This window comes from Thamnophis elegans, chromosome 1 (genome assembly GCF_009769535.1).
Source record: "Thamnophis elegans isolate rThaEle1 chromosome 1, rThaEle1.pri, whole genome shotgun sequence".
NCBI classification, from domain to species: domain Eukaryota; kingdom Metazoa; phylum Chordata; class Lepidosauria; order Squamata; family Colubridae; genus Thamnophis; species Thamnophis elegans.
In genome coordinates, this window is record NC_045541.1 from 131,072,808 (window position 1) to 131,092,969 (window position 20,162).

Consider the following 20,162-nt stretch of genomic DNA (forward strand, 5'->3'; position numbering starts at 1 on the left):
TCATATTTCAAATATTTTATTTATTGTACAAACTATTTACATTAGAGGCTTACATAATCTTGCTGAATCCTACCTGAAACTGGCCACTGGGAACTGGCCCTGACCAAGCTAAAATAACAGGTCTTGATATGAAAGCATGCAAGATAGTCTCATATGAAGGGTATCCTATGGCATACAATCCAAGAGACAGAGATCTATAGGAGGCTACATCAGGAGCGAAATCTCTATCCCTGGAATTATTCCATATTGGGTGAAACAAACAAGGACCAAAGAAACATAAAACTTATTCAGCACTCACATGTGTGTGCATACACACTAGAGTTGGTTACAGCACAGCCTGCATCACGACACACAAAAAGAACTGGAGTATTATAACTGATTTAGGGAAGAATTAAGCAGCAAGGATTTAGGAAAATGCACTAAAACTATAAAGTACTGGGGCAAATGTGACCCTGTTAATTAAGGGAATGCTGAGAAGCACAAAGAGTAGATTTTTAGCTAAGAACAAGGGGCATCTATCACTGTTTTGACTTAGCTTACGTAAAAAGAAAATCCTTGGCTTCTGCAAAGAGGCAAGAGTGCCAAATGCATTTATTAATAGAGTGGTTTCAAACAGAAGATGTCTGCTGAATATCCAGCCACTCAATCTTCAATTTAAAAAAAACAACAACTGAGCTCTAAAGAAGAAACAAAGGGATTCCTGAGGAAGATGTAGCAGAGCCAGCCTCCAGCCATGCCTGGGAATGCCCTTGGGAGGTCAATGGAGCGAAAGAAAAGATTGGAACAGCATCAAGAAACACCCCACCCTCTAAATCATCACCTGGCTGAGCTATGCAGCATAGACTTTGTTTGGTCCCCTGGATGAGCAGTGGGCAATGAATGTTTCAAGGCATTTACAAGCCTTAATTGCACTGACCAAAGAATTTATTTTTAATACAATCAAGATGGTACCTACATGCTTTAAAAAAAAACCAGTTACTTAAAGGAGAAAAAAATGGCTGCCAATGGAGAAAAATACAGTGTTGGTCTCTAAGAATGCCCCCCAAGGAAGGGATCCCTGAATTATTTCAATACTTAATAGTCCAATGTTTTTGGCAAAATAATGGCTTGAACTTCTTTATAAATGTGGTACAGATTCAAACGAAGAAAAAGTTAACAATATTCAATGAGGCAGATTTGCAAACTGTCTTCTCTTTTATAATTTGCAAATGATTCTATTGATGATGGAGAAGTAAACAGCAATATTAAATAGTATCATAAGATATACCCATTCTTCTCCAGAAAATTAGAGCCTCAGTGTATAGCAGAATGACTTTTTAGCAGGTAATGACAGTATAATCTATAGTCATTAGTAACTGTCTTCTCTGACCAGGATAAATGCACTTTAGGTGCCAACAAAATACTCAGCTTTATTATCCAATCAGATTTTCGCTTTGTTGACAAAAATTGGTTAAGCTGCCAGCTGGGACCCCTGAATTCCCACTTATTATTGCCAAGGAAATGGGAGTGCTAAAATACTCATCAATAACATAGGATAACTCACACGGCTGCCCCCTTCTAGTTCAAACAGTAGTGCACTGTGCTGCCTTGCAAGCCCATTTCCTCCGTGTCAATAATAAACAGCTTCAATATCAGCTCCTAAAAATATCATGGAATGCTTCTGCTGCAGAACACAGGAAAGAAAAATGCTGGAATAATTGCCTTGTTTAACTACTGTCAAGATACAGAAATGACATTTTTGCTACCATTATCTGAACAGAGGTTGCTAACAAGAGGCCTCCCCAGAGTTTCTGAACTCAAACTCTCATGAGCCTTGATTTTCACAATCAATTAATGAACATCCACAGGAGAGATTACAGCATCTGGAAGGCTACAATATTCTTTAACTTCACTGGCAAAAATCAGTGGAAACTCTTCCCAACGTTTTGACAGCTCTTCCTCCAACTACTGGGTGGAGGGCCAAAATCACTGTCAAGGATCAGCACTTGTGCTCCAGTAATAGAGTTCTTGTTCACCAGTCAGAACAACAAGTGGCATCATGCAGTGCAAGATGGCTAAAAATATTAAAAGCTTTCCTGTAACATCCAAGTAAAAAGGGGATTGCTTACATGAAAACTTAGGTCAAGGCATGGAAAGATATGAAAACTTCCTGTAATCTGGGGATTCAGGGCTCCCAAACTCATCTAGTCATCTCCCCAAAGTAACAAGTTATATAACTATCCTTATCGCTTCCTGTACCAAACTGCAACACTGGTTTGCATGCTTCCTCCCATCAGAAATCCCAGGCAGATCATGCCCATGAAATACAACTCCAATCTCACTCCACAGGGAAACCCCAATTCATGGACAGGTGCCATGCTGAGAAAGGAGTGATCAGCATAAGACTCTGAATTGTTCCAATTCACATGGTGCCTTTTTCTGCTCTCTGCTGCCTTTCGGATTGGCGACAGAAGGATCTGTGAAGTAAGACTGAGCCTTGACCTGAAGAATTAAGGAAGGTAGTGGGTTCCTCCAGTAGATGTCAGAGCATACCAAAGCCCTCACAGCCCTCACTGATGGCCAGCTGCACCATCTTGTGCACCTCTTCATAAGAATCGTAAGTTGGGAGGCACAGCTGGTTAAAACTGAAAGAAAGAACACAGCTTATAGTATAGAATGTGAAACACTCTAGCAGTGAAAAACGTCTGATTATCAGAATGAAGATAACAAAGCATCTCTTAGAAGACACTCACCAAGTATGGGCTGTAGGAAGTGTACTATGTGTTGGAGCTGCAATAATTTGGAAAGATGGACAAAGTGCAGCAAATCCTCCAGGAGGCAGCTGAGAAGAACCAGTAGTAAATTGCAGCAGTCTAGCCAGTTCCTCTTGTGTAAAACTAGACACTACTGTCCAAAACCAGCGCATCACCTAGAAGTTACAATAAAGGTCAGGGAAACAAGAAGAATGCTGAATTATTAAGTGAGGAGATGGGTACATTGCTAAATTTATAGCAAAATAGTCACCCTAGGTGCCATATAGCCAATTCTAAAGATGATTTAACAAGTGAACTAAGATATCATACACACACAGATACATACAAATAAATTTCAATTACAAAGGAAGTCCACATGTTTAAAAACACTTTTCGGTTTACACAGAAAGAAGGAATCTATAGAAAATTCAGCAACATAGTTTATACGTTTAATAATTATGTCTTTAATTATTCCACCCCTAATATATGAAGGATTGTTCTCTTTTTTATAGAAAATCAACATTGCTATTACTATCATCACTGAGCTGGAGGAAAGAATTCATGCTACCTTCTCTCGGAAGTGCCATGAACCACCCACTACCACAGCATGTGCTTTGAAATCACAGACGTTGATATCTCCTGTGCCACACATCAGCAACTAGAAGAAAAGTAAAATCGTTTTCTAAAAGAAAAACCCTTCTGATGTTTTTCTTTCAAACCACACATCATTCGGTTAACCTTGAATGCTCAGAATTAAGAATAGAAACATTTAATAGCAAGGTCAGATGTTGAATTGCCTACATGATTATAGCCAAACGACAGCAACCAATGAACAACAAGGAAGCTCAGCATTTTCACAAACATCTGTAATCTGTAAAATATTCTTCACAAACATTTTTTAAAGTATGCATAAAGACCAAGCTAATAATCTCACTTCCTTACTTCAATTACAACATATTGTAATGTTAACATAATAACATTACATTATAATAACATAGCAACATAATATTATAATGTTGCACTGTCCCAAATTGCACTTTTTTCTGCCATAAAGCATTCAGTATATGGTTTATACTTAAATTTCAACAGCACAAATTTTCCAAGTGTGGGTGGAGGGCAAATGGCTACAATAAGGAAACATTTCCTATTTGTTAACTAAAGCACAAAGAATGATTCAGTTTTCCACCTAGGAAATTACCCAGATGCCATAGAAATATATATAAAACTCTTTACTTTCCAAACCATAGTAGATTTTCTGCCCTAAAGCATTAAGTATATGGCAATTTGAATAAATGTTTGTTATTTTCAAGGGCAGGGTTTTCAATTTTTTACAAGTTGCAAAACCTGCACCCCTACCATTAAACCTTAAAGAAATAATTCGGAAGTCCCTGGCTCTATTTCAGTGAATTTTTAAAAAAATATATTGGTCTTGGAGAATATGCTTGCTAATGTTTTTAATGATAGCGAAGTCCAATTTCTCACCTCAAGTTCATTTTCATCAAAAATAGCCAAGAGATTTTCAGGAACCATTTCATTGAGGCCTAAAAGAGAGCAGCATAATAGATAAACAACCACAACAACCTGCAAAGGGGATTAAAACACCAATCAAATTTCCTGATTTTCTTCTTTTCTTTTAAACAAACAATACTCACTTTGGAGGAAACAACAAAGCAAAACAAAAAAAAAGCAAAGATCATATTTTGTGCATTACCTTTCAAAAAATGTTCCACTTCTTCTCTAACTTGATTAGCTAATCGATACTGCGCAAGCAGATTAAGGTACAATATTTTATTCTCATTGGTTACTGGCATTTGAGCACCCCCTGTTAACAGTTCAACTACCTGAAGAAAAAAAATTAGAGAATGTCTGGTGGGTGAAAAAAGTACATCTTTTCATATGATATCTTTTTCCCATTTTAAATGGGAGACATCTAAATTGTATCTTGTTTGTTTGCTTGTTTGTTAAATTTATTTACTGTTGATCTCATCATGGGGCTACTCTAGGCGGCTTACAACAATAAAAATGGAGAAATGAAAAGAAGTGTAAACAGCAGTAAAGTAAAGGAACCATAGAATAAATGATGAAAAAGAAAGCAATGGTACAGCAATATGAGAATAAAAGATCAATAACTTATCAACAACTGATTTCCCACCTTCTCGAGCTGTCCAGCTCTGTTGTATTTTTCCTCAGCAAAAACTAACTCCATTTCATTCACATCATTATTCAAAATAAAGCAAACTTTAGATTTATAGAACTCTGGGTCATCTGTCTCAAAATACTGAAAGAAAAACAAAATGGAAACAAGGACAAGATAGTAAATAAAGTTAAGACAGTGCAAAATCTTGATCTCTCCTTTATTTTCTAAAAATAAATAAAAAAATAAGAGTAATTTTACCTTATAGTGCATTCTCAAGCCTATGATCTGAGCCAGGAACGATCGTGTGAATCGAGCTTTCACCAGCTGCTTATAAGCTCCTCCCAAAGATGACTCATAAAGACACTTTCCAACCAAGCGGCCTGCAAATTCATATATCTTCAGTCTTAGATAAGAAGGTCGATTAGGATTAGGGTGCACCTACAAACAAGAGAGTTCACAATGAGATTGACAATCGATAGAGGAGAGGTGGACAATTAAGTTTCCCAAGGGGCTACATAAGAAACTAGAAATGTTATGCTGCCCCACTGCCCCATCATCGCTGCCACAGGCTAGACAGGGGCAGTCAAAGGGTTGGATGTACCATATGGGCTGTAAAATGCCCAGGTCTGAATTAGAGTGTCCTCTTAAGATTTAGAAGTTGGAGAAGTATGCAACTTTTTGGTCATAAGCCTCTAAACAGAAGAAACAGACAAATACTCTATTTCCACTATGATCAATAAAAAGATACCCACCAGTGCTTGATTATCATCACTGAAGCGAGTAAATAGTTGGTTGGTTGTATCAAACAAAACTTTACAAATCAGTTCAAACCACTCTCTACGAGGGCCTCCCCAATCCAAGGCTGCAAGCAAAAACAAAACAAAAATGAGGTAGATCTTAAGGGAGCCTATGCAATCAAAAATACAGTGATCAAAGAAAAAATATATTTCTAAACATGGTGTCTTTTATTACACAGTGCTCAACTGTAACATGACACTCCAAATTTCTATCACTTAAGTTTATAACTGTTCTTTTCATTGAAATAAATGAAATATATGAAATGGAATAAATGAAACATAGTTGTAAATAAAATCTTAAAACTAAATTTATTTTTAAAAAAATAAATAGCACTTGTCAAATTAAAACCTATTTTAGCAACAGGTCAGTTGACTCATCAAACATCTGTTTTAGTAACAATTTTCTTTTCATTAGGCAGAAGGGCAATAAAGCTAGTCTAGCCTTCCATGACACAGAGTTTCAGAAACTAGTAAAGCCAATATGAAATCCCTTGTGTTCCTCAGAGTGTGTGGCATGAAGAGAATATTGTTCTATATCCTCCACATTAAATGAACATAGGAAAAAGATTCATGTAATTGGATTTAAGAAACTTGTATGATTGTTTTATTCAACATCATACTTTGGATTAGCAATTTTTAATGTACCTAAATATTGTCTACGTAAATTCTCAATCATCCAAGTCATGGTTGTCCCAAAGGTGACAACTGAAGAAGATTCTTGGATGAGAAGTGAAATGTTTTCAAGGAAAAAGTAAGAAAGTCCAGTTGCCTTTCGGAAAAGCACTTTTGAGATACCCAAAGATTGTTTTATTTATAAAATAAGAATTGTTTATATTGGAGAGTACATCCAAAAATGTTCAATAGGTATAATGAAATCTATAGATGCTTTGGCTTTTTTCAGTCATTCAGGCCCTATTCATCTCACGGTTGGACTGTTGTAATGTATCTACTTGGGGCTACCCTTAAAGAGCATTTGGAAGCTACAGCAGGTGCAGAATGCAGTGGTGCAGGCAGTTCTTGGGGCCCGAAGAATGGCCCATGTAACAACACTGCTATGCAAGTTGCTTTGGCTGCCAATCTATTTCCAGGTGCAATTGAAAGTGTTGGCATGGGTCCAGGCTACTTGAGGAACTATCTCATCTGACTGGGATTGGCCTGCCCCACCCATGCCAGCAGAGGAGGCATGCTGTGGCCCTGTCAGCCTGATTATTCTGGCTAGCAGGGTCCAGAAGGGCCTTCTCTGCTATTGCTCCAGCTCTGTAGAACACTGTGAGCTCAGATCCAATCCTCCTAAGCTTTTGTAAGAGCCTAAAGACCTGGCTCTGCCAGTTAGCTTGGGGCCCCAATGGGGAACCATCACAGTAGACATATTTGATCAATTAACAACAGATCTTGCCCTCCCCACCCATCTGTTACTGGATTGTAGCATTTGCTGGTATCCTCTCTCCCTCTCCCTCTCTATCTGTGTGTGTGTGTGTGTGTAATAAATAATAAAATAAAATAAATAACTGCATCACAGAAAGACAAAACAGACAGACTTTGCCTTCTTCAATATCATAACAAATTAACATACCTTCTTCATCCTGAAAAGTCACTTCAAAATTTTTGCTCCAATCAGAAACAGAAAAATTCCGTGTGGCTTTCAGAGTCTATGAGTAAAATAAAATCAAGGCATATCATGAAATCTGCTATTTCATCTACAAATACTGTCAATGTATGGATTTTCTCCAAAATTTCTATCTTTTATCTATAGGAGGATTGGATCTACCTGATCTGAAACTGTACTTTATAGCCTGCTGTTTCGATCGGTTGAAAAAATGCATGCTGCTGAAAATAACAAGGCTTTTGGAGATAAAACGGCACATCCTGAGATTTGGATGGCATGGACAATTGTGGAATGATAATGTCAAAGTTAATGTGGACTTTATGTTAGATGTACCATTTTAAGTATACAGAATAGATACAACCCAGGTTGGGTCCGAAAACAATTTTGCGGTTCGCAGCCTAAGAACCATTTTATAGACAAGAAATAATAGGCAAACATAAATGGCTAACTTATTGCAAAATACAGTCACTTCTTTATACCTTTTTTCTTTTCTAGTTTTCTTTTATTGATTCTTTCTTACACTTTTATCTTTGTCTTTGATTTCTTTCTTTTTTACTTATTCTTATTTATTTTCTTATTTCTTTTTTACTTACTTACTTTCTATTAGTTTGTATTACTTTTTACCTTTATTTTTAAAACTTTTAACATAATTATATATTTGTAAAAATAATTTGTATCCTAAAGGGTAATATATTTTGAATTATATATTGCTGTTATTCCTTCTCTAGAATAAGCATTTCCCAACACTTCTACATTAGACATACTCACTGAATCCAGAAGATTAAGGCGGCTAACTTTCAAAGAAATTTTGGAATGAGGTTTCTTCATATGCACTTGACGTAATTCCCTCTGGAAGAAGTTGACTTTGTCTTGAAAAGTCTCTGAGCCGCCTGAAATGAATAGGCCCAAGATCATATCTGGAACTTTTCAAAGTCCACATGATTTTGAAAATTTTTTAGTGCAAGATAAGAGATTTCTCGGCCATAACAGCCTTAAAACAGCAGTTTTGCTTTATCTCTGAAATATATTAACAGATAAGCTGCAGCAGATCATACATAATTGTATTTATTTATTTGCTTTATATAGCTGCCCATCTGTGGGAACCTCACAACATTAAAACAATTGAAACATATACAAATATTAAAATAAAACATAATTGTACTTAAAGTAACTAATTCTGTTTCAAAAGTTTCATTATATGACAGCAAATTGTGACAAAAATAGCTCTAAGCATTACCTTATAGAATAGGGAAATAAAATTTCTATTTATTAACATTTTCTGCCCCTTTTTTCTCTTTCCACAATTTTTATGCATGCAAACATATATTCAGACACGTAATTTCCGCATATTAGATCACTGTTTGCATTTTGCATTGTGGAACCATAAGATTTTTACAAATGCAGAGAAGAGATAAATAATCTCTCCAAATAAAGAAATATCCAAATGGATTAGAAAGCTTATATGGTATGCAGAAAGATACGTACATAATTGCTCTATACTTATACATGCTTTCGTTAAGGCATTCTACTCATCTTTCACATTTATGAATTAATGTGATGCTAAGTTTCGCCTTGCAGAGTCGCTTTGCAGCAAAATGGGCGGCAAGCAAATTGAATGAATGAATGAATGGTACAATGCTTATGATTCATTACACACCAACCAGTAGAGCCTTCTGCTCTGACTCCTTTTACCTATATTTTTATGCAGAGAACGAATAAAAGTGGCTGCCAAGATGTTCCTCTCTTTGCAGCTCAACTCCACAGGAGGCTGGATCCCATCATCCACCACCAATGTCAGCAATTTGTGTACTGGATCTGGCCCATGATAAGAAAACTAACATCAAGAAATGGGGGAGGGGAAGGAAGAAGGAACCATCATTCACCAGAAATCAAAGCACATGAAGCAAATGCAATTAGCAGTGTTTGTGCACATTCCCTTGCCCCACCCCTTGTTCTGGACTGGCTAGCAAAAAAAGGTGATTTATAAATTCCATTCCCCACACAATGAATCTGCTTGCTGAGGGAACAAAGGAGAATGAATTTGAATGACAGGGTGCAGGATGTAGTACAGGACGACAACACCACAGCAAGTTCTCCAGAATAATCTAAAATGCCAACTAAAAATCTCATTTAGACTTGCAAATAAAATAACTATTTGAATCCGTCATGCCACAAACTTTCTCAAAACAAAACATGCCCCATCATATAGTATGGAGTTCCACAAACTCACTTTGGTGCCAGGACATACTCGGAAAGTAAACAGACGCCAAGGAATAATCTTCAAGTAGAATTCCTTCACTGAGAATTGCTTTGAGGCAAAGAAAGCAGAAATTGTATTTTCATGAATAGATTATTCTGAAAAGATGTCAACAATGAACAAATCCATTCTTTTTTTAATGTAATGAAAGTAATCTAAAGTAGGCTTTAGCCACAATTCAGATTTGTGACAAAACCAGAGATGAGCCATGGAAACATAAATATTTCTGACACCTTGTAGAAGAAAAGCTCTGCAGCACAATATACTTGTCCTCATAACCACCCCACAGATCATTCTAGAAGATGACCGCAAATTAGAAACATACCAAATAGTGACAATGAGAATAGTGCAGACGTAGTTATTGTCTGAATGGAAGATGGATAAAGAAGTATTCTTACTTTAGGTGAAATGTAGCAATAAACTTTTTTGGGTTTCTTCAGTTTTTCAGGGGTAGGGCTATCAGAAGGAGAGTCTTCATCCTCATCCTCAGTAGCAGTGGAAAGTCGTCGCTGAAAGGAGCCCAAATTCAGGGGTGGAAGATGCCACTGGGTGTTGGTATAGCTACTAGCATTATACAGGTAGGCTTCAAAGTAGATACTGACCCCTGAGGTAGAAACATTACGCTCTACAATGTTCTTTTCATCCTCTGCAAGACAGATAGGTATAAAGTGTAACACAAGGCAAAGCTCAGAATAGAAACACTAGTTATGCAGCTGATGTGGATCCAAATTGTTATTTTGCAGTACATGTGTTTTATTCTTAATGATTAAGGATATTTCACAGAGAGACAGTTTGGCCTAGTGGTTAAGGCATCAGGCTAGAAACCAGGAGACAAGGAGTTCTAGTCTTAGGTACGTAGCCACCTGAGTAACCATGAGCCAATCCTTCTCTCAGAACCCTAGGAGGCAGGAAGCAAAGCACTCCTGAATATCTTACAAAGAAACCCTGCAGGCATTCACTAGGAGTCAATACTAATTTGAAGGCACATGTAAATGCAAGATTATTTCATGGAGGCTTAGTGCTCAATTGCACTTTTTGAGTGGGTTGGTTTTAATGCGAGTTGAGTGACAGGCTGTGCCCACTACTTCTGATTCTTCCAGTCATTTTATTTCAAATCTTGCCACTCCATGATGAACAGGGCAAGAATAAAACATCCAGGAACAACTATGGGGGAATTGAAAATATTTGCAGCCCAAATATATTACATTTTAAATTTCATATGTATTCAGATGCATGTATAAACAGAACTGATATCAATTGAACATATGTGTACATTTCAATATTTTGGAAGATGGATTCAGAGAAGCAGAAGATAGATAGATAGATTTGTAGATAGATTTTATAAATATTTTTAGATATATTTTTAATTAGTAAACCATGTGCTGGAGTGATACATTTATAATTTGCCAAATTTTCTTCAGATATGCTGAGATTGCATATCTACTATAAATTCCAAAACACTTTACGTATATAAATTTAAATTACTTATTCAAGGAATGCAAGCAACAAAGTCTATAAAGTTTTTATTTTAAATTTCTTTCTTTACCATTAACCCTTTCAAGATAATGAGATGCCAAAAAGCAGAATGCAAGGATTAGATTTGAGAAACCCACTATGTATGATGTGCAGTGTTGTTTTGAAAACTACATACCAGGTTGAAGTACATGAGGTACCAAGTACCAGGTTTTATACATGAAGTATAAAAAAACAAGTCACTTACCACTGAGAACAATTATGTCAAACTCTCCATTACTAATAGGCTGGTTTTGGTAAGAGATGCAGGCACGGAAACAACCCCTACGCAGTAGGGTGAGTCTCAAGAAAACTTGGCAAGTCTGTTGATTGGACATCACAGACTTTTCAAACAAAACATCAGAAGGCTCTTCTTCCTGAGGGCCAAGCTAGACAAAATAAATATGGGTTAGGAGAAGTTGTTATGGTGTGAAGTTTTATCTGAAAAGACATAGAGCCCACTTACTTCATGGATCAAGAGGCTGTAATTGTGCTCATCTATCAATGATACTGAGTTGCTAGTAGGGTTATCATATTCATCTCTGGGAACTATTTGCAAAGTATGTGGCTGCCCACATGTCAGCACCAGGGTGGAGAAATGGCAGGCAATTTTGGTTTTCGAGGGAACTACCATCCCTGAAATAAGAAACACATTGCACAAATCCCTTATAAAATTACAAGGAGAGTCTTTGCAAAGATGTACTGATGTAGATATAGGATTGATATTAAATGAAGCAGTCAGTGTTGGCTAACAAACAATCATTTCTACACCCCAAAATGTACAGAGTGAAGAAATCACTATTTCTGGGTTATGGTGATAGGCACAGAGTCAACCCAATGTTTCATGGAGTAACACATATGACAGAACTAATTTCACATTTACATTGCTAGAAAAGAGAATGTTGGAATGTGGCAGAATTTTTCACTTGGATAAAATTATTCATGGCAAAATACACCATAAATATTTAAGGATGGAATATGTACCCAGAGACCAACTGGGTAATTTATTATTTCCAGACAACTATAGCGAATACAATGACTCAGGTTATAGTTTGCTTCTGAACCTCTTCCCACTGGATTGTGTTTATTTCATCTTTTTAATTTACACCATATTGGTATTGGAAGCAATTAAGCAGGTATATTGACAGGCAAAATACAGTGGTGAAAACCACAACACGAATCTCTGTAGAGTCACTTTTGCTCTGAACTTGTTTTCTTGCAAACATCTCATTACCCAAGTAGGTAACATCATCATTAATGGGAGTGAGGTTTGCTCTCTGTTTATATAGTGATGCCTTGTCCTATCGATGTTAGTGGTTCCTTGGTGGTTCTTTGTTAGCTTGTTTATCTGAGTCAACAAATGATAAAACAATAAATAACAAGTACAGTTAAAAGATGAGGAGAGGAGCACAAAGTAGAGAATCTTGGTGTTAATTTCTGCTTATGTTGGTGTTGATTGCAAGATGTTTTATGTTTGTGTTTCAACACAAACAAACAAACAAAACACCTTGCTAGCAATCAACACCAACATAAGCAGAAATTAACACCAAGATTGTCTACTTTGTGCTCCTCTCCTCATCTTTTAATTGTAAACAGAAAACAAATCCTGCTCTCTTCTACCACTAATGATAACTAGTTGGGTAACATGTCTCCAAGAAAAGAACCAAATTTGGAGACCATCAAGGATCCCACAGTTTAACCCTGAGTTATATATATTCTAATGGTAATATGAATCCCAATGAACACAAGCTAAGAGTTCATTTCAGGATTTGTTCTGAGTAAGACGGTAGCAGCAAAGTATCAGGATTTTCCTATTGCTCAATCTTCTAATATAATTAGTGTATTATTTCCCATGTGCATGGCAAATTGGTCAATGGGAAAATATTAAGAAATCTTTAATTATGTGCATCAGTTGGATTGAGTCTATGATTTGATTCTAATAATATCATGTTTATCTTGATTAATGACCTCACACAGGATAAAATTGAGTGCAGAAATATTTAAAAAAATTCTAAAAAGTGGACTAGTAAAACAGATGAACAAAATTTGTCATTTTTATGGTTACACCATGTTTTTTCTTAAGTAACCATTCTATATTTCAGTGTGTCTATTATTTCAATTTTATCATAAATTAATGCTATAAATATAATAAAGATCAACATATTATCTCCAATACTTGTTTTTGCTTTAAGCAATGCTTACCTGGTTGAAATACTTTGTAGTAAGGACTATACGCAACATTCAAACCTCCAAGTTTTACGCTTATCTCATATCGGCCAGCTCTGCGCACAGTGAATGCTACTTTTACTACATTGGAACTGGGTTCTTGAAGTACTTCTTGGGTGACAGGAATATCTATTGCTAACTCCACATGGCAGATGTGAACTCGCAGTCCAACAGGATGATGAGCAGGGAAAGGCTGGCCATTCTTATAAAACAACTGTAGGGGAATTAAGAAGCTAAGTGAATAGCAGACTGCAATGGCATTAAGCTCTTACATCAGCCATTAAGATGCAGTAAATTAAAATAATCTTGCTGCCATTACATGAGTCGTGGTGGAAATTTTTGCTTCAATATACATGCATATATACATACAGTATAAGATCCAAATTTGAAGTCACCAATTAAGTTAATAAAGAAAAAATGAAGAAAGAAAAAAATATTCTTAAAAGGGTTTAATACTGTCTAAATTCAGCACACACAATTCTGTAACCAAATCTGAGATTAAAAATACCGTATTTCCCCCAAAATAAGACAGGGTCTTATTTTCTTCCCCCCCCCCAAAAAAAAAAAATAAGCGCTTGGCCTTATTTTCTGGGAGGTCTTACTAATTTTGAGATACAGGAGGCGGCAAGCGTGATCACCTCATGGCTGCTGCTATGTTGCACTATTTTCAGGGAGGGTTTATTTTGGGGCAGAGGGCTTATTTTAGCACATGCGCTCAAAAGCCCGATTGGACTTATTATGCAGGGAGGTCTTATTTTGGGGGAAACAGGGTATTTGGAGCACAGAGAATGATCAACCCATATAATGATATCAAAAAAGGAAGAAAGGGGAGGGGGGAAATCACCCTTATTAGGTTTTTTTTATTAGTTTTGTTGTTGTTTAGTCACTAAGTCATGTCTGACTCTTCACGATCCTACAGACCGTAGCAGCATGCCACTGTCTCAGGAGTTTACCCAAATTATTCATGTTTTTAGCTCTGATTGCGTGCATTTTTTGTTCTGTACTTTCTCAAATTGTCATAGAAATGGAAATTTCCTCTTACATGCACTCGGAAGGCCATACTACGTCCCACCTCACAGGGATCCTTCCAATCCCAGAACACTTTACAAGAGCGGGGGTCCAAGTAATTGCCTCGCACATAGTCATAAATGGTCCGTTCTCCTCGACGTTCCCGGTCCTCATGCTGGAGGAAGCTGACTACACGTGCGGCAAGCTCAAAGAGGAACTTAATGGTGAAAAAGAAAGCTACCACAGATACCACTGTGATCCCACCTGTCAAACGGAAAACAGGTAGCAGTTATAGGATTCAATCAAACTCTAAAAATCCATCACCATGGCTATTTCATATTACAAGGAATCCTCAACGTACAACACTTCATTTAGTGATATTTCGAAGTTACAACGGCACTCAAAAAATTACATGCATGTTTTTCACACTTAACATGGTTGCACCATACTCATTAAATCATCAAAATTCAGATACTTGGCAACTGACTCATATTTATGGTGGTCCCTCTGACGAGCAAAGGCAATGGGGAGGCAGATTCACTTAACAATCATGGTACTAACTTAACAACTGCAGTGATTCACTTAACAACTTTGGCAAGAAAGGTTGTAAAATGGGGCAAAATTCACTTAACGGTCTCACTTAGCAATAGAAATGTTGGGCTCAATTGCGGTATTATAGTTACAATATTTAACCTTGAAGTAAAAATGTTATAGGGAATTGCTTCAATTAACAGAATTAAAATCAAAATAAAGCCTTCTCACATTTAAAGTTCCTGATTATCAATTTTTTTATTCTATCATTAGATTTTTATTACATCTATCTTTATTTAATTATCTATACAGAAGATAAATCAAAGTGGTAAACATATATAATACTACTGCCTCCTTTTTTATCCACAACAAGCAGCTGGCTGTCATGCCTATGGCAGGCCTAGAATTCACAATGACATCTTAACCCCTACACCAAATTGGCTCTCCCTTATATGGCTAAATACGCAACATATCACATGAGCTCCATTTGAATTTCCAGCCTCAGGTACTAAAATGTTTTTGCCTATTATTGGCATCATTACAAAGAAACTAGGAAAGATCTGTGGATTACTTTGCAGGAAAAAAGGAAATAGAATTGAATTGGCTCAATAGTGTTAGCATTTACAAAACTACAAGTAATCCTTGACCTATTTCCACAATTAGCAACATGGAATTTTGGTCATCAAGTGATGATGCATTTTGCACAATCATTTTACTGTAGTTGTTAGGCGAATCATGTGGCTATTAAGGGAATCATGCAGTCATTAAGCAAATATGAATTCCCCAATTGACCTTGCTTGTCAGAAGCCAGCTTGGAAGTTCACAGATTGTTGTAATCATAATCACAACAATCATTTCACTACAAACTGGAACCATTGTAAACATGAGCCAGTTGTCAAGCATCCAAATTGCGATCAAGTGACCATGGGGATGGTGAAATGGTCAAAACATAGAGGGTGGATAGAAAGTCACTTTTTCTGAGGCTATTGCAGGGGTGGTATTCAGCAGGTTCTGACCAGTTCAACCAGAAGTGGAAATTTTTATAGTTCAGAGAATTGGTAAATACCACCTCTGACTGGCCCCACCCCCATCTATTATCTGCCTCCTGAGTCCCAGCTGATTGGGAGGAAATTGAGATTTTACAGTATCCTTCCCCTGCTACTCCCACCAAGCCACACACACAGAACTGGTAGTAAAAAAAATTGAATCCCACCACTGGACTGTTGTTGAAACTTTCAACAGCCATTAAACAAATGGTCATAAGTTGAGGACTACTTGTAAGTTAAAAGAATGAAATCTCGAAGGTTCCTTTTAGAATCTATGACTAGATTGTCTTCCCTTACCAATAATGTAAAACATTAGGTCCTTTCAATGAGACACACAGCCGAGGATTACAGCTGCATCTAGAAAGAAAGAAAAAACAGATCCAGTACAAATTAAAAAATCTAGGTAGATCTACAAAATGTTTCATCTCTACAAAACCCATTAAGCAATCTTCAATTTTTAAGTTCCATTTTTAATAATAAATAAAGTGATGTCATTTGTAGCTTTTGAAAATACAAGAAGTGTTAAGCATTAAAAAACTTATTAGCAATAATCTCCAATAACTCTTTTAGTTAATTATTTATTGTTTTCTATATTCTACACTTTTTCAAGAAATGGCATCATGATCCTCCTTTTTTATTCTCATTAAAACAAACTTAGACCATATTGCGCCACTCATTCATTGTACCACTTGGAAGAATATTCAAAGATTAAGAAAGTTTTAAGATGATAACAATTATCCAATAAACTTCATAAGCCTAAATAAATCTTGTAAATCAACATTACCTCCTAAGAATATTAATACTTAATATGCAGAAAGGTCTAAGAAAGAAGGGAATCCCAAGATATACATTTGTAGAAGAGACCTCTTCCCTTAACAAATTAAGGAAAGCATCAAACTAAGATTTTAATTCTTATAAAGGTCGTTTTGAGGAAGGCAATATTTTAGATGTCCAAGTTCTGAATATTCAATAGAATACTAAATGTTTCACAAGCAACATCTTGATTGTTAAAAGATAAAACACAGACTTGCAGAATAGTGCAGATTTCAGCTCCCAAATATGATGAATGAAAATGATTTGATTCTCACATAAAGGAAAAATCTACAACAGTCAGGCTCTGCTATCTATCATCTATTATCTATCTATCTATCTATCTATCTATCTATCTATCTATCTATCTATCTATCTATCTAGTATCCCATCCTTACCCAGGCTCTGCTATTTATTTTTTGTTAGTTTGTTTATTATTTAAATCTTCAAGATACTAAAACAAAACACAGATGCCAGCAAATCACATGGCAAGAGGAATCTAACTACTTGCTGCCAAGAGAAAAAGGTTCAGATGTGTCAAATCAGGGGACAGCGAGACTTGCCAATACATTTTATAAGCACAATATCTTACAATAATGCCGCCTAGTAACAGAAACACCTTCTATCATGTTGGAAAGCTGTACTGGATCTATTCCTATTGTCTTTACCAAGCCTTACTTCACAATCTGCATAAGCATGCTCCACATCCCTCGAGCTAATTGAAAGAATTACCTTTATTTAAACTCCCATGTCCAGAAAGCCAAAATGGGAGTGCCCATTCCTCTGCACCTTTATTCAGGACAGTCACCAGGCAGGAAATCAAAATAGGAACTCAGAGCAAGGGAATCAAATGTAGCAATGAAGTGACCATCCCAAGAACTGGCACTCTGCATTATCACACCATGAAGCTCTCAAATCATTTTCCTGAAATGAAAACAAGGAGTTGCAATCATTATGTGTATTACATATGATTTAAAACAATAATAAGAAGAAGAAATTGGGTAAAAAACGGTCATCCTTTGATTCTTAAACTGGCAGAGCCAAAGATCTAGCATAATAGCAGTGAGAAAAAAGACATTATGACCATATATAAAATAAGTAGGCTCTCATTTGACTCTTATTTATAAGTAATTAATAATATGTTCAAAAATAATAAAGTAGCCTCGCAGCATTTTGGGTGGGGCAACTAAAAAGGTAAAAATTCCCACAAAAGAGCTATAGCAAACCACTTCAGAACTGTTACCAAGATACCTACAAGTGACTTCAGCTGCAACTGAAGGAGACATGGATTTAACAAGCTGACAAATGTATTATGAATTGAATGGGAGAGAAAGGCAGTTACAATGTTATGCATGTCCCCTGCAAATAAAATGAAATGGCAATGGTTCTTCTTCAAGCTATCAGCAAAGGACTATGGTAATCACTTTAGTTAACAATTTAGCATATAAAATGATGCAGGGCAGAAGCAAGTTGTGGTACCTTCTAAACAGTATTCAGAGTACAGATAATCCTTGACTTATGACCAAGTTCACAATTTTGGTCATAAGTCCTGAAGCTTGTAAGGCAGGTCACCACATGATCGCACCCAATTTGGCAGCAGTCATTAAGCAAAGAAGAGTTGCCTTGAGGTGAGATGGGTGGCAATCAAATCAAATCAATTAACAAATAACACTACAATCATAAAGTGAATGCCATTGTTTTCTGTGGGGCAGTTTTTATTGGAAATTGGAAGTAAACCCTGATTACCTACAAAAGCATTGTAAATTGCAGTCACATGCAGATGGGTTATTGCAAATGGCCATTAATGCATACAGTTGCTCAGCACCCAAAATGCAATCACATGGGGGGGGGGGATTTCTGGGATATCAGAACTTTGCATCTGGGTCATAAATCCCTTTTTTGGGGTCCACTGTAACTTTGATTGATTGCTTAGCACCTGGTCATGAGTTGAGGATTACTGTAATCAACTGTCTTCGATAGTCTTCAAAAATTCCTTTTCCAAAACTAGTGAAATAATTTTTTGCCAATTATAGTTTTTCTTAATGTATATTAAAAATTTCAATCAGTTACCTTATTTTTTGGAGTATAAGATGCACCAGAGTATAAGAGGCAGCCAGGTTTTGAAGAGTTTTAATTTTTAAAAAAGTTTTTGCAATCTGCAAACCTCCCAAAAACTGCCCATTTTTCATGAAAATGGGCCCATTTTTTTCCAAAAAAAGGGCATGAATGGCCCTTAGAAGGCTAGTAGAATGCTCCAGTGGGGGGGGGGGGCAAAAACGAGCAAAAAATGGCCTGTTTTTCACAAAAACTGGTCCATTTTTGTTGAAAAGGGGGCATGGATAGGATAGGAAGCTTATAGTGCTTCAGGGGCTGCCCCCCCCAAACAGGCCATTTTTCACTCATTTCTGCCCCCTCCAGCCCCCAGGAGCTCTCTGAAAGCCTTTTAAAAGCTATGCATGGCCATTTTGGTGAAGGGGCGGAGTTTCAGGAGGCAAAAAATGCTGTATTCAGTGTATAAGACGCACCCAGATTTTCAGCCTCTTTTTTGAGGGAAAAAGGTGTGTCTTATACTCTGAAAAATACAGTATCTAATATTATCTAATCTTTGTCATTTTCTGTAAAACCAGAGGGCACGGGATGAATTATTATAGATAATACATTGGAGTCTTACATGCTAAAGCTTGCACAACAAAATAAACTCCCCCCCCCCCGCAGCAGTGGATTTTTTAAAGTACTCTGTCCTTCAAACAATATATATTCAATACCACTAAATAGGATAAGCATAATAAGGTCAGAAAGTTCGTCCTGTTCTCATAGATTTCACAATATTTTTTTAAAAAAACCTGTCATGTATGATCTTTAGAAGTGCTATTTCATTTAAAAATCTTGATTTATGTGTTATTAACCGCTTTCTCAATTTAATAAAGTTAAAAAATACTGATTTGTCAAAACAAAGTTATTACATGCTTTTCTTTAAGCACCCTTAATAGTACAAAGGATACTTAGTTCTTGCTGTTTCAATAGAAAAGCCAATAATTTATCAAGTCTTTTCAGTTGCTTGCTACATCTTTGTTTTAGGTGCTTCATTGAATATTCTGTGCTGATTGTCCAAAGGAATTAAGATCCAATTTAACAGAAATATAAACTTTATAAAATTCTAGATTAAGGTATCTTATATATAACTTAGTTTCTTGCAACTAACAAATTTTATCGAAAGGCATCAGCATGTATACATATATTTATTCAAAGTTATGTGTTCTGTGAGCCTGTGTGTGTACATACACATACAAACACAACCTTGAAGGTTATTCTTGAATGCCAAAGATGAATGAAAGGTCAAATCCTGTGATGCCATTACAATGATTTAAAAATTAAGATTGTGAAGAGCAAAAATAAGGAATATAAAGTTAGACTATTGGATCAGGGATAAATTAGTTGTTTATATTTCTGCTAACTTCGAATGGATTGCATAAAGATAAAAGTAAGAATAAGGTTTTTAT

General features: G+C 36.3%; 1 protein-coding gene across 5 annotated transcripts in view; it reads right to left on the reverse strand.

Moving 5' to 3' along the window:
- Positions 1-20,162, reverse strand: part of AREL1 (apoptosis resistant E3 ubiquitin protein ligase 1) — a 23,415-nt gene continuing 3,253 nt past the window's right edge. For 4 of the 5 annotated variants that reach the window (XM_032231465.1, XM_032231466.1, XM_032231487.1 and 1 more), the window contains exons 2-20: positions 17,395-17,586; positions 16,150-16,209; positions 14,310-14,539; positions 13,244-13,481; positions 11,508-11,677; positions 11,250-11,430; positions 9,928-10,175; positions 9,503-9,580; positions 8,965-9,106; positions 8,041-8,162; positions 7,240-7,315; positions 5,622-5,731; positions 5,128-5,307; positions 4,885-5,010; positions 4,444-4,573; positions 4,215-4,273; positions 3,301-3,390; positions 2,733-2,908; positions 1-2,624 (exon numbers count right to left, since the gene is read on the reverse strand). In XM_032231465.1, coding sequence (XP_032087356.1) covers positions 2,522-2,624; positions 2,733-2,908; positions 3,301-3,390; positions 4,215-4,273; positions 4,444-4,573; positions 4,885-5,010; positions 5,128-5,307; positions 5,622-5,731; positions 7,240-7,315; positions 8,041-8,162; positions 8,965-9,106; positions 9,503-9,580; positions 9,928-10,175; positions 11,250-11,430; positions 11,508-11,677; positions 13,244-13,481; positions 14,310-14,539; positions 16,150-16,165 — 2,475 coding nt within the window. In that variant the 5' untranslated portion in view covers positions 16,166-16,209; positions 17,395-17,586 and the 3' untranslated portion in view covers positions 1-2,521. Of the gene's footprint in view, positions 2,625-2,732; positions 2,909-3,300; positions 3,391-4,214; positions 4,274-4,443; positions 4,574-4,884; positions 5,011-5,127; positions 5,308-5,621; positions 5,732-7,239; positions 7,316-8,040; positions 8,163-8,964; positions 9,107-9,502; positions 9,581-9,927; positions 10,176-11,249; positions 11,431-11,507; positions 11,678-13,243; positions 13,482-14,309; positions 14,540-16,149; positions 16,210-17,394; positions 18,803-20,162 lie in introns of those variants that run through there. The other variant, XM_032231470.1, reaches the window with a different exon arrangement.